This window comes from Eleginops maclovinus, chromosome 19 (assembly GCF_036324505.1).
Source record: "Eleginops maclovinus isolate JMC-PN-2008 ecotype Puerto Natales chromosome 19, JC_Emac_rtc_rv5, whole genome shotgun sequence".
In the NCBI taxonomy this organism is placed as follows: domain Eukaryota; kingdom Metazoa; phylum Chordata; class Actinopteri; order Perciformes; family Eleginopidae; genus Eleginops; species Eleginops maclovinus.
The window spans coordinates 22,627,641-22,645,146 of NC_086367.1; the positions used below are offsets into that span (position 1 = coordinate 22,627,641).

The 17,506-nt window shown below is 40.6% G+C and overlaps 1 protein-coding gene across 1 annotated transcript; it reads right to left on the reverse strand.

Annotated features, from left to right (window-relative positions):
* Positions 1–6,356: 6,356 nt before the first annotated feature.
* foxg1a (forkhead box G1a) lies at positions 6,357–9,376 on the reverse strand. Its single transcript, XM_063909366.1, has one exon. The coding sequence runs from the start codon at positions 9,166–9,168 to the stop codon at positions 7,861–7,863; it is 1,308 nt and encodes a 435-aa protein (XP_063765436.1). The 5' UTR covers positions 9,169–9,376; the 3' UTR covers positions 6,357–7,860.
* Positions 9,377–17,506: the final 8,130 nt, after the last annotated feature.

Consider the following 17,506-nt stretch of genomic DNA (forward strand, 5'->3'; position numbering starts at 1 on the left):
GTTTCTCTTCATACATCCGTGACGTTTGACCTCCAGGTTTATTTAAGAAAATGTTCAAACAGAATTGGGGGGGTGGGGGGGGGGTAAATGAAAGAAGTTGTAAAAGGAACAGAAAGAAAGAGAGCTGGTAAGAAAGAATAACAAGAAAAAAGAAACATGAAAGAAGTTAAGAAAAGAAAGAAAGAAAGAATATATCTCCCCTTCCTCCCCCCTTCCTCCCCCGTGTCCTTCTGTTGCTTCTTTTGTCTTTTGACTGCTGGTCACCCCATTTAACATGGACAGATAGCATCAGGCTGACAGAGATTGGGTTCCCCGGCAGCTCCATTGTTGGGGGGTGAGGGGTGAGGGGGGGTGAGGAGGGGGTGAGGGGGTGAGGAGGGGAGGGTTCTTGCATTACAGTCGGACTCGTTTAACTCGCAGGCTTCTTATAGGAAATGAACAAATTGCTGCTGAGAGTCTCTTTGTTGTTTCCTGCGGGCTGATCTCAGAGCAGCCGACAACAAACAGACGGCCGGGAGAGCAGAGCCAGCAGAACCCAGATCAGAGGAGAACACAGCCAGCAGAACCCAGATCAGAGGAGAACTCAGGCAGCAGAACCCAGATCAGAGGGGAACACAGCCAGCAGAACCCAGATCAGAGGAGAACACAGCCAGCAGAACCCAGATCAGAGGAGAACACAGCTAGCAGAACCCAGATCAGAGGAGAGCACAGCCACAGAACCCAGATCAGAGGGGCGCACAGCCAGCAGAACCCAGATCAGAGGAGAACACAGCCAGCAGAACCCAGATCAGAGGGGCGCACAGCCAGCAGAACCCAGATCAGAGGAGAACTCAGGCAGCAGAACCCAAATCAGAGGCGAACACAGCCAGCAGAACCCAGATCAGAGGAGAGCACAGCCAGCAGAACCCAGATCAGAGGAGAACACAGCCAGCAGAACCAAGATCAGAACCCAGATCAGAGGAGAACACAGCCAGCAGAACCCAGATCAGAACCCAGATCAGAGGAGAACTCAGGCAGCAGAACAATAGCAGGAAGAGGCTGAACTCTAAATGTAAGACTCTAAACGTCCTCAACATGCAGGTGATTTTTAACTACGATGCTACAAAACTACAGCTTTTCTGTAAGAGCTTTTTAAACTGGATTTAGAGCCTCATCGGACCCAAAGGTCTAAAATCTACATCTCATTTTGGACTGATTTGGTTCGTTTAATCAAGATTCATCTATTTTGTCATTTTGTTTTATATATTACGGAAAAGGCCTGATACCAATTATTTAAAAGTGGCAATAAGAAATAACATAGGTCAAATCTAAAATTGTGCATTTTAAAGCCTGAAATTGTAGCTTGTAAAACTCTGATGACTGATTCTGGTTTAATGGGAATCAGCTTCAGCATGCGTTTCAAATAAACCCCATTTTTTCAAATTTTGTGCCAAAATGTTGAAATATTGAATATTTCCTCCCAGATTTTTTAACTCATCTGTTTGAACCTCAAAACTAAAACCTAGGAGTTTGAAACATTCGGATTCCAAGCAGACGTAGCAGCATTTAAAAAAACAATGAATATTGAAACTTTTCTGGGTTTTGTAAATTGGTATTGATCATTTTTAGGCAAAATATAATTTACTTTCTCCTAATTATTCCGATTTTGAGTCAAAATCCAATGCATAGTCTGTCGTCAACCTGGTTTGTTCTTTAAAGCTGAGTAACAGTAACATTTCTGTCCAGTCAGGCATCAGATGTCAATCACTAACTGTTTTATTAAGAGATTGTAAAACTACATTTCAATTAATGGGCCCTAAAAGTGTAAAAAATCCCTGAGCAAAATGTTAACGATGACAGCAGTCTCTGCAGTGACGGATATTCAAAATTGTTCAATTAGCTGACATGTTTAAGTTTTCATATATTTTCAACCTGTCAAACAGAATGTGGAGCCTCTGATTCAAACAGATCTCCTTTTAATGTGGACAATACTATATTAGAGATCACTCATTTCATCCGTTACTGGATAGAAACCCTGAGCAGGATGCGGTGCACATAGTGTTTGAAGGACGGCTCACAGATATATTTTAAAACAGCTCTCCCTGACACGAGGTCTGAACCCTTTTCCAATGTGGGGCCAAACAAAGATGAAGAGTTTCCTTCCTATGAAACAGCTGTTTGAGCCTCACCGGACACCAAAAGCCTTCTGATATTGATGTCTGGATTCTATTTCAGTGTTATTTGAATAATATCTTTCATGGAACACACACTTCAAGGCACACATCCACCTCAGGAACATGCCAGAGATCTTCAGTGTCAGAACTATTCAGGACATTTTCTGACTTCAATGTGAACATGCATCCTCTCAACCACAGCCCCAGAGCATCATGGGAACCTGATGATTTTGGGCCTCAGACAGAAAGATGATAAGAACGTCCATCAGATCACTCAGATATCGGGGAGAGCCGCAGATACAACAGAGAGGAGAGAAGAAGAAGATTTGGATGTTAAAATCCGAAAGAAAGAAGGTTTGATGCCACGTGATTCAGTTTAAAGGCTTTTTCTTCCTGTAAGAGGAGGAGGAGGAGGAAGAGGAAGAGGAGAGGAGGAGGAGGAGAAGGAGAGGAGAAGGAGAAGGAGAAGGAGAAGGAGAAGGAGAAGGAGAAGGAGAAGGAGAAGGAGAAGGAGAAGAAGAAGAAACAAGCTGACTCAAAAAGCAGGCGACAAAAGGAACAACTTCAGCTTCTTCAAACGACATAAAATCAGAATCAGAGGAAAGTCTGAACCATCTGAGAGGAAAAACCTGAGAAAAATAAGCTGAATGCATCCTCACATTGTCATTATGATCTGCTCTATATCATTTCCCTGCAGACTCAACACATATATCTAATAAATGATGTGGGGAAATCATGTTTCTCTTTATAAACCCGTGAAGGTTGACCTCCAGCAGCTGTTTGCTGTACTTGAACCATTGTATTTATGTAAAAAAGAGAAGAAAAAATATCCTATTTTGTTTGGCGGTGTCCTGAGAAAATACCATGTGTTCAAAAGTCGTTGGAAAATTGTAAAAGATGTCCAATAAAAATAGTTTTTAAAAAGTGCATTATTTTTGCAGCAGCAGGATGCAGGTTTGACCTTTGTCCTGCAGACAGACATCAGGCCAAACACGCAGCACAGAGACACAGTCAGGCTTCATGTTGCAGCCAAAAACCCAGTCCAAAAAATGTCCCATGATTCACAAACACACATTGATGCAGTGGCGGATATTCCCTCCTGGTAAGCGAACACTACACGCACAATTTACCGTGATACATAAAAAGTGTTTCGGTCATTTGGACCTCGTCACGGACTGAAAGCATGAATTATGGATTATATTTCCAAACAAACAAGAGGAAGAGGCTCAAAACAAACATCCTGCAAGCAGCGCGAGGAACCCGGAAATGTAACATTTTAACACAACAGCAGCAGTAAATGTTTCAGAAGCGTTGTCATGAGAACAGAGAGAGAGACAACGTGCAGACTGAAGCAGCAGCAGGATGCAACATGTGAGATTCTGTTATTGCATTTCCCCCAAAACAAGCAGGAAGGCGAGGAGGAGGAGGAGCAGCAGTGAGTGTGTTTATGATGTGCAAAATAAGCCAATATTTCCAATTCTGCAGCATTACATTTAAATATGTAAAATACCCTTTAAAGTCCTGACATCCTGGTTTTATTTTGAGGGGTTTCACACTCTAAGGAGGACGCGCAGCCTGCAGACAGAACCCGGGGTTTAATGAACGCAGCGTCTCAGTTTTTCTCACAAAAAAAGGACATAGAAATATCGGGGGATTCTGCAGAGAGCACCTGCAGACCTGCTGCAACAACACACACACCCCCATATGCAAACACAGATACAGTGTCATGTACACACACTGTCTGCACATATGAAACTTTAGAAGAAGGACGATGCGTAAAACCAGCAGCTTTCAAATGTTTCTACGGGTTTCATTTCATCTGCTTATCATTTTAAGTCTGTATCTGTAAAAACAGCCGCACAAATACCGTTCAAATAACATCCAGATCACAGAAGCCTCCAAACCCACAGGAGAAAGTGTCTGTTGCGTTTTATAAATAAGACGCTATTTATAAAATAGCGACGACTCTACCGCTTAGATTCAGGCTTTAAATAACAATATATACAAATGGTAATTTTGCAAGATAAATGAAGATATGTCAACTGCCCAAAACCAAGATAAGATTTAATATCAAGGCCTAAAACAAATCAGTCAGAGTAAAGAGGCATAAAAGCGGAACCAGGAAGATAAAGTCTCGTTTGTACAATATAAATATGACGAATGGGAGAACACGGCAGGAAGCAGACACTGAATGCACCATTTTATAACTAATCACCTTTAATTCTAAAAGGAATCTTAAAAAAGGCTATTTTTTGAATAGTTTTACCACAAACACAAACATATATATCAATACAAAATATTATATATATCCAGCTTCACCAGAACATCTTCAAATATCGACTAATTGGCACCCATACCGCCACAACGCAAAAATAACTCACAATAAATATTCAATTGAAGCTTAAAATCTGAGTTTTGTTTAAAATAAAAAAGGTAGGGGTGGACTGAATTCTGCACACCAAATCTTCTCCATTAGGCCTAAGCGAAACAGCTCCAGCTAAATCATTCAAATACTGATCACAGCTGCACCTAAAACAGACATAAATAGTCTAGTTTCTGCAGATATGAGCCAGTAAAATATGTCACATTTAAATGTTTTAAGGAATTAATGTTTGCAGTTTAAGGTGCATCTATAAAAAACAAACAAGCGGCACCAAAAAACCTTGAGATGCGGATCACGGCAGCAACAGATCTGAACACAGATTTAAATAAAACACTGGAGCTAAACCAAGCTGCCACCACGGAGCCAAAACAACACCAACGCTCAAATCCAGAAAATAAATCTGAGTTTTATGGAAGAAAATACAAAACACCTGCAAGTTAAATCTGACATTTAAGGTTCGTCTGCCACAGTTTGAAGATGAGGGTGTCCATTCAAACCAAACGAGGCTTAAAGGGGGAAACTATACCAAATGCATCACTAATATTCAGAGGTGAAGCGTAGAAAGAAGAAATGAAGACACCTAAAGTCCCTTTTGCACAAGAAAATGTGACAAATTTGAGGAAACACGCCGTAAAACCAAAACGTAAATATACTTCAAAATATTTGAGAAAATGTGCACGTTTAAAATAACACAACATGCAGCTGTTTGCAAACTACTTTTGGTTTCATCTGTAAATAATGATCCAAACATACAAAACACACACACACACACACAAACACACGTACACACACATAAACACACACACACACACACACACTAGCTGCAGCAGAAAGAAAAACACACCGCATGACAAAGAGAACAGGCTCACATTCAGACTCAAAATCAGAGTTTTCTGCAAAAAAACACAACCAAACATCTGCAAATTTAAATAAAAATCCAAATGTTTAAACACAGTTCGAAGTGAAATGAAACTGAAGCACCAAAACACAGCAGCGTTTGAATGGACCCATGTGACGTTAGAGCGCATGTGGTGATATTCTGTGGGATTTCTGCACAAAAACACGCAGAAAAGCCCGCAGTGAGCCCGCGGGCCGCAGCCTGCAGCGCCTCGGGTTTCACTGCCTCAGAAAGGAAAGAAAATGTCACACAAGTCAGTCAGGCTTCAGCAGCCTGAGCGCAACCTCTGTTGCATCATTTGACACAGTTTTTCCACACAGACGCGCGTAAATCTGTATGCGTAAAAGAAGCTTTACGCACAAGCTGAAGCGCAGTTTCCGCTGTGTGTGCGTAAACAACCAGAAGCTAAACCGCCCAAAACATAAACAAAAAAGCTCATGTGGACGAGAGGGAATATTTCTGCACTTATTTTTTAACAGTTGTAAATAATAAGGCTTCTAACAGCATTTGTTGGATTTCAAGTGATGCTTGCTTTCCAATAAACAAAAATACTTTGTTTGTTTTTAGGATTTGTTTTACATTTGTAAATAAACCCAAGGCCTCTAATGGCATTTGTTGGGTTGCAAGTGATGTTTGCTGTCCAATAAAACCATAACATATTTAAATGTCCTTTGGAAAGCTGTACAGTGAATAAATGCTTCAACAAAACCCCAACAATTGAGCCTAAATTCTGAAAAAAAGAGCCAATGTTTTTGCTCTAAAATACGTTTTAAATTAAGAACTAAATTAATATTTTGATTACCTGGAGAGAACAACAGTAACAACACGTGGTAAAGAAGACAAAGGGATATGCGTTAGTTATGAATGCAACCTATTCTTTTATTTTTTTATGATTAAAACATTTTTTTATCCTTTTTTTTTTTTTACTTCTGTAAGCGACAAACACGGGAATAAGAATAAGACCACAATAGTATCACAACCATGAAAAATTGTTTTTTTTTTTAGAGACGACAATTAAAGGACAATCATTCCAAGTAGTATTAGATAATGAGGCATTTTTTTCTTCTGTCAAACAAACGTTTTTTTTACATTGTTCTTCCTTTTTAGAAAAGAAGGAAACCCCCAAATTCAAATTACAAATAGACATTTTTTTTACTTTCTCTTTCTTTTACTAATACAAAAAAAGAAGAGGAAGAGGAAGAAGAAGAAGAAGAAGAAGAAGATGCGTGAAATCCCGTTTTTAGCGGCCATCACGTTTACAGTAAAAAAAAAAGAAGAGAAAATCACCGCGAAAATATCCATTTAAAAAAGGAGTAATTTACGCTACTTTTAAATATGAATAAATAAGGAGTTAAAACGAGGCGGCTTAAGGCAAAGGGCCTCCAGCTGCACCAATAAAACATTCAGTGAAATAAAGTTGAAAATTGGCGCCAACGAAATCCATTCAAATTTTTCGCAAATTTAACAAAACAAAAGATTTCTTAAAAATAAATGCAATAAAAATCTCGTTTAAATGGACATTTTCTGCAGTGATGGAGGCACAATTCATCCCTCTATTCATTCATTCACTCATTCATTCTAATCCCTACATTAGGCCTCTGTAAACTGAATATTGACTCTAAATTTTCCTAAAAACCGATTCTTTGGTCTATAAAAAGTACATGTTTTTAAACTGGGAAATGAAATTATGGAAGAAAAAAAAAACAAGCCTCTGGATTTTAAACGGCGGGAGTCGCTTTCAAAATAAAACACATTTCACTGAATAGAAAATAATAATTAAAAAAGAAATTAGTGTTTTTCTCCATTCAAATCATTTCTCCAACGCGTCTTTTTCTCAGCCCGCACGAGACCTGATAATACTGCACACATGCGGGTAAAAAAGCCGGCTATTAGAGATAGTATTATTATTATTTTAACCTTCTTTTAAATCTTAAAATTAGACCAAACTATTTTAAATACACATTCTATAAAAGTAATGCCTCCTCGAACAACAGAAATGAAATCAGCCTAACCATCCTCTCTGTGTTTAGCTCAGGTCACATTGCACGTCGCTGACTGACAGTATTATACAGAGACAAACCCGGACACTTATAGTAACAGACATTATGTACACACAAATCAAAACTGCAGCGGGAAACGGAGCAGGAAAAGAAGAAGAAGAGATAATAATAATAATATTAAAAAATACCTGGAAACTTCAGGGCTGCTTTCTGTCAGTTTCTCTGCTGCTCTTTTTGTTTTGCAGTTTAAGTCTCTCTTCTTTTTCTCTATAGTTTATAATATTTTTTTTTACAATGTAAATGTTCAGTGTAAAATGTTCAACTTACAGTTCCAGTCATTTTTAAGAGTTTCACTCCTTCAGGGGTGGAAATGGGGTGGTGATGGATGGATGGAGAGGTGAGCTATGGGTGAGGGTTTGGAGTGTGTTAGTGTATAAGCGGGTTGGAGGTCGGCCCCTGGGTTTGATGCGTAAAATAGTCAGACAAACCCCCGGAAAGTCCCGAGGAGAAGGCCGGCAGAGAGCCGGACAGTGCCGGTCTCAGAGAGTCACAGGGCAACGAGGAGGACGGAGCCTGCGGGGAATTGGAGGCCGAAGCCCGGGCGGCCTGCAGGGAGCCTCCGGACTGTGCGGTCATGGAGGGGTGAGGGACGTGGGGGAAAAAGTAACTAGTCTGCCCGGCCAGCAGGTTTACCGAGCACGGGTTCAGGGAGTAGGTGGCCCCGGAGCAAGGCACGGAAAGGCCGCAGGGCACCGCGGAGGCCGCCAGAGCCGCAGCCGTCAGGTGGTGGGTCGCGTAGGGAAGATCCCCGCCGACCAGCCGGTCCATGCTCAGCCCGTTGGAGGACGGGAACGACGAGTGGTTGCTCCCCATGTTCTGCGTCAACATGGTGCTGTAGGACATGGGGTGGCCCGGATACCCAGAGGAGGTCCCGTTGTAGCCCAGGGCGCTGCTGGCCCGCGGGTGGTGCAGGGAGAGGAAGGGGGACATGGGCCAGTACAGGGAGCCGGCGCGGTCCATGAAGGTCAGCCCGGAGGTCAGCCGTGCACCTCGCTTGAAGGCCAGCTTGGCCCGGGACGTAGTGGACCGCCGCCGGAGCTTCCCCGTGGTGCCACCAATGAAAACATCATCGCTGCTGGGGTCCAGCATCCAGTAGTTCCCCTTGCCCGGGTCGTCGTAGTGCCTGGGCACCTTTACGAAGCACTTATTGAGGCTCAGGTTGTGCCGGATGGAGTTCTGCCAGCCCTGCTTGTTCTCCCGGTAGTACGGGAAGTTTTTCATGATGAACTCGTAGATGCCGTTCAGGGTGAGCCGCTTCTCCGGACTCTGCCTGATGGCCATCATGATCAACGCGTTGTAACTAAAAGGAGGTTTTTCGTACTTGCCGCTCTTCTTCTCTCCGTCCTTCCCTCCGTCGCCGTCTTTCCCGTCCTTTTTCTCCTCCGGTTTCTCCTTCTCGTCCGGGCAGCTATCCGGACTGGAGGAGTCACTTTTAGGATCCGCTTTGCTGTCCTGCTGCGCAGCCGGGAGAGGAGCCTTCTGCTCGGCTTCGTCCAGCACACCGGGCCGGTGGAGGTGGGTCTGGTGGAGGTGCTGCTGGTTCTGGTGGTGCTGCTGGCTCTGGTGGTTGTTGTTATTGTTGTCGCTTTGCACGGCCTCGGGCACCAAACTGTTTATACTGAACGACGATTTAGGAATCATTTTCACCTCTTTGCGCTCTCCCATATCCAACATCACCGGGCAATGAGGGGGGAAAATGGCAACGACCGAAAGCGACGAACACAGCTGGGCTTCAATCTGTCCTGACTCTGCCTGCGAACCCGGACGGGAAGGAAGGAAGGGGGGAACGGTAGGAAGAAAGAAAGTATAGCCCAACAAACTATTTCATGTTCGCTTTGGGGAGAGAAAGGGAAACACACACACACAACACACATGTACACACACATCGATAGGAGACAGATAGCTGCAATTAATTAAGGAGCCACAGCCACTAAAGCAAGTAAAAAACATTGGTTGGACCTTTCCAGTCCTCAGCCAACCAGGGGAACATTAGTATTAAATATTAAGGCGTCCTCTACGCGTTCAGCCAATCATGACGCACAGGGAAACACACACATGCACCAGCGCCGTGCACGCTGCAAAAAGTGCCCACACCGACCAATCGTTTTTATTGCAATGGTTATCGAGTTTAAAAATAATTGTTCGATCAAAATAAACGAGACAATCTAAACAACTTGATGTTTATTTGTTGTTTTTCCTAAAGCGATTTGTTTATTTTGGTGGTTTTGTTTTTATCTTGTTTTTATTTTTATGTCAAAACTGGTGTCTCCATGTCACATTTTTAAAACAGAATCTAAACAATTTGATATTTATTTGTTGTTTTTTCTAAAGCAAATTGTTGATTTTGGTTGTTTTGATGATTTTATTTGCAATTTAATGTTAAAAAAAACGGTTTCCAGGTCACTTTTTTTTAAGGTCAAATAAACTCCGCTTTATTAAAAGATATATATATTATTTGGAAATTATTCTGACCTTTTCTGCACAAATAATAGACTTTCAGTGTCTCACACGCCCAAAATGCCTCGCCAACACGGACACTTTTTGCAGTGTGGAAAACACACTCACCCCTATCAACACTGCCTTCCTCCCTCACCCCTCCCTCCTCTCGTTCTCTCCCCCCCTCCCACCCCCACCTAAACTAAACCTCGTCGCTGGAAAACACACACGGTGCATGCGTACACCGAAATCCCCGCCGCTCCTCATATTTACACTCCTCCGATTCAAATATTTTCCCCTTCGGCGTGTTCAAAACTGTTTACATCCAGAAGTCTGAGGCAAAATAAACAGAGGAAAGGGGATGTGGAGGGCACGCGGACACGGTCAGGACACGCGGAGGTGATTTTAGTGTCAGATAGCAGCAGACTGAATGCGCACACTGAGGCTGAGGAGCTGTTTTCTCCAAAAGCTGATTTCTCGGTGCGTAAAAGTGCGCGCCGGAGAAGTGTAAAAGTAATGTCAGGGTTTCTGCTTCCTGGAAGGGTTTTTAAAGATCTCCTCCCGGCGGTTTCATGTTGGAGGAGAATTTAACACCACAGAGTGATCCGGAGGCAGAAACACGCTCAGTCAATGTACCATGAATAAAAGACTGGAGCTCGAGGCCAACGGAGAAGACGCGCCGAGAAATCTTTTTTTAACTATACAACCAAAGTGCTTTTTCAGCGTTTTTGCACCATAACTAATAATTGTAAAAAAATAAATACTGTATTTTAAAATTAAATGATGGTTGTTTTTATATTTTGAGCCAGAATTTTTTCTTATTTAGCACGTTACATCCAAGTCTGATGGTACAGCTTTGGCGATATAAGATATTACATTACTTCTTCAGTGCATGGAAGTACTCTCTTTATATACTATAGTAATACTGCACCAGTACTCGTACTGCTACAGTGATACATACCCACCCTCGGGCATACTAGGCTTTATTTTCTAGGGATTTTATAAACCTGCAGGGAGTTTATATTTAATTACATTACGCATGAACATCATTGGCTTATTGGAGTATATTATGGACACATTGGATGTTTACATTTGACTCATTTTAGACCAGAAACTATTATATATTTCCCCTTGTTATCTTCCAGGAATATGAAACATCTTCAGAGGTTTACACGCAAGGAAATTGAACTGAAAGTACAAATAAAATGTGAATACTTTTAATGACTAAGAAGACTTTGGTAATAATAGATATTTGCTTTACGGCCCTGCTTCAGCTGCTGCCATTATTACAGCAGGACACCACCGTATTTTCTAATACTCACACTAATAATAAACAAGAGCATTATGCATGTACTGTTACTGTAAATAAATATAGGATACATGTATAAATATCACATCCTGTAACAGCTACCCAATGCATTATCACGCAGACCATATTTACGACAAATAATTAACAGGGTTTTACGAAGCTGTCAAATACCTTTAAAGGTATTTGATTGTTATTGATAAGATATTATATCCAGCCTCTACTATTTGTAATACTGCAACCACAATAAAAACTGCACTCCCCCCTCCCTTCAGTGACTGCTGATATAAAGTGCTGCTTCATTGACTGTAATTCTGTTCCAGTTATTGTCAGCCTACTGATATCACTATCACTAATTAATATTATTGATAGAGCTGTTGTTGATCCACTGCACATCAGTCCTGTGCATGTGACCAAACATAATGAAAAAGAAGCAGAGTGGATCAACTTAACAAAATAAAAGCTTCTCTAAAACAGATGCTGCAACAGCTTCTTTAATCTGAGACACATGGAGCCAAATCCGAGGTATTTTAACATTTTAAGGCGGGATAAAAAAAAAGCCTAAGAGTGACACTAAACCTCTAAAAACAATCAGTATGGAAAACACCCAGGAACTGAAGCCTCGAACCAAAGCGTGGTTAGTCTGAGGCAGATTGGAAAATAAATCTAACACTTTTGAGATGTTCTTGTGACCAAGACAAGACAGAAAAACGCAAAGTGTTTCTGTCCAAATTGGAACAAATTTGACTGAAAGTCCTTCAATTAAAGACAAACATCTCCTCAGAAACGAGAGATTTCTTCCCGTTTAACAAACTAACCACACAATAAAGATGTTTCTGTCTCCAAATGATGGACATTTCTTCCCCCGGAGGGGCAGCTGAAGATCTCGGACCCTTGGAGCCGATTTTACACACGGAAACCCCGAAGCGTCACGGAGCCGGAGCTCCGCCGCGAGACACAGATGCGTGAAGCCTTTTTTTCTGCACTGAGATATAAAGAAAATGCCCAGATTTGGCCGATGAATAGTAGATATATTGTAGATATTAGACAGATGAAGGCAAGGCACGACAGAAATTCCTAGAAAATACGTAGAGTGATTTTCTTTTCAGTTTGAAGATTTTAGAGTCCATGAGAAACGCGTCATCCAAACTGCAGCAGAAAGCTCAAATAAAATAAGATCTCTGAAACTTCACTGTGTGTTTGTCTTTCAGTCCTTTTTTGCTTGATGCTTTTATGTAAAATGGGTTTTCCTATTCCTCCTTTCTTCTATTAGCCTATTATGGTGGTATTTGCACATAATGGCACAGTATCTGACATTTCTAAAGGCAAAAGGAGCTTTAAAGTTTACTTTTATTTTAGAAAATAGGGAGGAAACCATGCAAACATCACACCGGAGTTGTTGTTTTTAAAATTGCATTATTACAGTTTATTACTCGGTTGAAAATGAATGCATAAATGATCATAATTGAGGAAAATTGAGCTTAAAATACCAACCAGGTCAACTTACTTAGCTTTTTCTCAGATTTGCAGTCGCATCTGTTGGCCTTTAAAGACGAACTGTTGGTTGTAAGTTCCTAACAAAACAAAAAGGTGTACTTTGGGTCAAGCTTTTACCTCCAAACTCAGCAGTAAACCTAATTAAAATGATAGTAATAGCCATAATAAAAGGAATAGGAGTGGAACAACTAACCAACACCTCGTCCAAATGCGCATTCTGCCTGCGTTAAATTGATTGTTGTTCATTGTTGTTTTCCGTCATGCTTTTATTTTGATAGGGTGGTTTAACTTGCTGTTTGTTTGTCAGCTCCTCTGTGACTCAGTGCACTAAACATACTGCGTGTGTGTTTATTGTTGTTGTTGTTGTTGTTGTTACTTTGCTCACAGAAGCTGAGGATGTGAGCGGAGTTTGGACCGATGAGCGACTCTGCTTATATCCTGCAGCATCCAACAGGAGGAGGAGGAGGAGGAGGCGGAGGAGGAGGAGGAAGAGGTGCAGAGGAAACACATGTATTTAGCCTCAGAGAGAAAACTAACCCTGAAACAAACCTGTGTTTTAGCCTCCATTTCACCTGCAGGCTCCTCATGAATTGTCAGATTTTTGGTCTGATTTCTTCGGTGTGAACCTTTGAAACAAAAGCAGCAGGTGGATTTTTCAAGAGAAGTGTCTTGTGCGGGTTGTTGAAAAATAGAGAACGTGGATAAAGAAGCAGAGAAAGGGTTATTTTTGACTGAATCAGTTCATTTTCCGTCATGATAAAGAGTTTCGAAATAGCAGTCTGAGTATTTTCTGATGGCCAACTACCAAACCATCCAGACTCCATTCATTTTGGGTTTATTTTGAACAGAATAACCGACAACTGGTGCATCAAATAAAACCAAACTGGCCTCAATTAACCTTTGAGGAATTACAGGCTTACATTTGCGTTGTGTCCAATTAAAGAGATTGACATCAGAGTCAGACCAGAATAGTGTTCTAGATTTGACAGCAGATCCAAAAACTCTCATTTTCATAACCACAATATCCAGAAATCATGATCGGATCCCTAATGCAACCTTTGATGGTTTGTGTTTCTGCATTTTAGAGCACTAAATTGCATTATACCTACAAAAAAGGGTATCATTACCCTCCAAAATCCAACCTCACCATGCATTCATTTTTGGAGGGGGATTTTCCCCAGACTTAAAAAAAAAAGAGACTTTGACTTTCTTACCTCTTCTGTCAACTGCCAGACTCCATTAACTTTCTCCTGAATATAAGAGCACGTTCAAACAGCTGCAACACCACCATGCAGGTTCACCCATGCCTCTTTTGTTTGCCATCTAACAGCAGGGAGTTCAGAGCAGCCCAAACCAGACTCCATTCATTTATTCCCTGCCATCTTCAATGTGCAGTCCAACCCTCCAACAACGACTTTCAATCTGAATGTCTTGTCTTTACTATCAAATACCAAGCAGGATTCAGGTCAAACCAAACAGAATCCCTTCATGTTCTTCTACATTTAAGTAAACCAGTCAAAAGCTCTGTTTATAAGTCAGTTTGGAAAAAACAACTTCCTCTAAATCGGGTTTATTCTCTAGTTTTCTCTGGTATTTAAATCATTCTTTTAAAAAAAAAAAAGTATTCTTAATCAAACATCTGGATCATTATTATTTATGTTATTAATCCCATCAGTTTTACTACAACAGGTATAACTTGAATGAACCAAAGAAGAGTTTCAAATCAGATTTCCTCGCAGAATAAAAGAGTCTAAATGTTGTGAGACTTTTTCATTTGTCCTTCCTGTGGAACATCTGCACTCAAAGGGAAACACAGAAAGTTGTTTAACTCATAAACTGAAATCCCCTCAAAGCTTCAAGGGGTTCCACAGGTTCTGTTCAGAGCTTAAAGGGTTTTGTTAAGGAGTTTCTTAAGGGGTTCTTTATGTCTTTAGGCGTTCCAAGTCAAATCTACTGCTGCTACTTCTCAGGGTTTCTTATGTTCCCTAAGTAATGTGTCATCCCGAGCATTTCTATCTCAATTAAGGGCGCTGTGGTTCCTTGAGTTCTTGAGGAACTTGGTTTTTCTGACCCGCCTCCACAAAGAATCCAAAGACTGTGTATATTCTTGGAACTTCTCTTGGGGAATTCGAGGAAACACTGGGTGAGCAATTAAGACACAACAGATCAATTAAGTAGAAAAAAGTTAACTTCAAGAAGCTTCAATCAGTCTTTAAAGGTTAATGTTCTCCAAGGGGTTCCTAGCTGCTCCCAGAGTTGAGTTCTTGAAGAAGGGTTCACTGACTCCTGGCAAATGTTTTAAGGGGTTTCTTATTAAAGTCTAATATTCCAGTGGCTCATGTAACCTGGAATAGTTCATTCGGGTTCTAAAGTAAAAAGCAGGGAGAGGTTTTCCGGGGTATACCGAGACCTTTTGAGTTCCAGTGGGTTTAAGTGTTTCTTAAATGTAACAGAGGTTTTTTAAAGGGTTTTTGGTAGTTGGTACTCAAAGTGATTTGGGAAAAGTTAAGGGGTTAACTGATTCTTAAGGGAGAGTGTAAGGGGTTTGGTGGTATGCTAGGGATTTCAATGGGGAATTCGTGAGGATCCTTAAGGCATTTTCCAGATCGTTAGGAAGGTCCTTGAAGTTATTAAGGACGGTGCAGGTCTTCTTGAGGGACTTTGTTGGGTCATCAAGGGGATTCATTTGGGGGTTTTAGAGGTTTAAGGGATTTTAAGGAGATCTTAATGTATTTTGGGGGATTCCTAAAAGGGTTACAGTGCTCTAAGGTTCTTTGGCTGAGGCTCACCTTTGCTCAACTTGTATATATGTAATATATTTAGTTTAAAACAAAACAGAAACAAAAAAGGATTTGGAAAAATGTGTCTCAAAATTGGACAAAAATCTGATTTCATCCTGTGGCAGAAAGGGGAAGACAATACAAGCTATCCAATTCAGCAGACTAACTGAATTTAAATGAGGGTTTAACAATATATACAGTTCTAGGGGTTTTCAGTGCAGACACGTTACATACAATACCTTAAAGGGACCACTTAAGGTGCTTTCAGGTGTTCTGGGTTTTTTAATTTGCTTTCAGGAAAATGTAATTGCATGCTGTCCAAGGAGAGCAAGTGTTCCTCTAAACCTGCGGAGGGGACGAAGGACGTTAATCTGCAGACTGTATTCCCTCTACATGTTTGTACAGACGCTATATGTGTTATTATTGTTATTATGATTATGGCTTTAGGGCTCAGAGAGAGCAAATAAATGAAAGGGATCAACAGCAGAGAGATAAAGAGGAGGGAGATTAGAGGACAGGGGGCGCCCCCTACAGGCAGAAACAGAAACTACAGCAACTTAAATATAATGTACATTTAATCGATTTAGGTTTATGTTTGATCGACCCGTTGTTCTTCAGCCTCACTTTAATACACAGCTTTATGATGATATTGGATTTGATGTGAAGAGACACAAACATTAAGACTGGATTTCATATGAAACGTGTTTTCTTTATAATGGACGCAGGATCTGACTAGGAGACGTGACACTGAAGATCTGTTTTTATCTTTTCGATCAGATAGGTATTGAAAAGTTAATGCAAACCAAATGATATCAGTAAAACATTGACAGTTTGAATTAGATAGATGTCCATGTGGGCGGGAATCTGATGAAAACAGATCTCACTGTCAGATTAGAAACTAAAGCGAAAACAAACCGAGAACTTCTTCATTTGTGCGTTTGTGTTTTTAAATGAAATATCTGGTAATGATGCCGTTTAATTGTAATTTATAATAATCAGATATATCTCTTTTTTTGTATGATATAATAACCTGTTTAATTTCAGTTTTGTGGAGGCACATTGACGTTGTATAACACTGAATGCTGCTACTGGTTTATTTTTGAATGACCTTATTTAACAATACCTTAAACTAAAGAACAACAAAAACAAAACTGTAAACTCAGTTTGTTCCGACAATTTAAATTAAATTCAAGTTTGCTGCATTTTTTGGACACAATTCGCATTAAATTCACTGTTGTCCTATTTCTTCTGTAAATATTTCCTCCTTTTTAAATATAATTCTGAATATTTTGGGACTAAAAACTCTTCCTTTTGATTTAAATCAACTTGCTCGTTTCATTAAAACAAGAACATCTCTATATTTACACTGAACTACAAAATAATTCACATTTAGTAAACGCAAACTGTGATTGCGCAACATAATCTCATTGTGTTTTGAGAAGAATTGCTTAATTTTGAAGATTTAAAAAAAGGGCAAAAAAAAATGTTCAGGATAAAAAACGTGCTGGAAACATTTCTGAGTGCTGGAATATCGTATATCCTGCCACCAATCGAGATCTTGAACACGGTGAATGTAACTAAATAAATCCTCTGCAAGCAGTCCCAGTCCCAGTCCCAGTCCCAGTCCCAGTCCCAGTCCCAGTCCGTGCACTGACGCATTGACATATTAAGCTGTGATTGAACTGGTTAAACTGGGTTTTTGTCTGCAGCAGAAATCACTCAGACATTTTTCTCTCTGGTCTCCTGCTGGTTTCAGTTTTTTTTTTCTGTCGCCGGGAGCCTAATGTTGAAGCAGGAATCAGACGGAGGCCTGCAGGGACCAAAATGAGTGCAATATAGCAGATACAGGGAAGCTGTTGGTCACTCAGTGTATGAATGCACTGGAGCTAAGATAAGGTCTTTTTAAATATCATATCATTTCTAACCAAAGCCTTTTTTAAACCTTTAATTAGCAAACAAATATTAATGCCCATTAAACACTTAATATTTGATC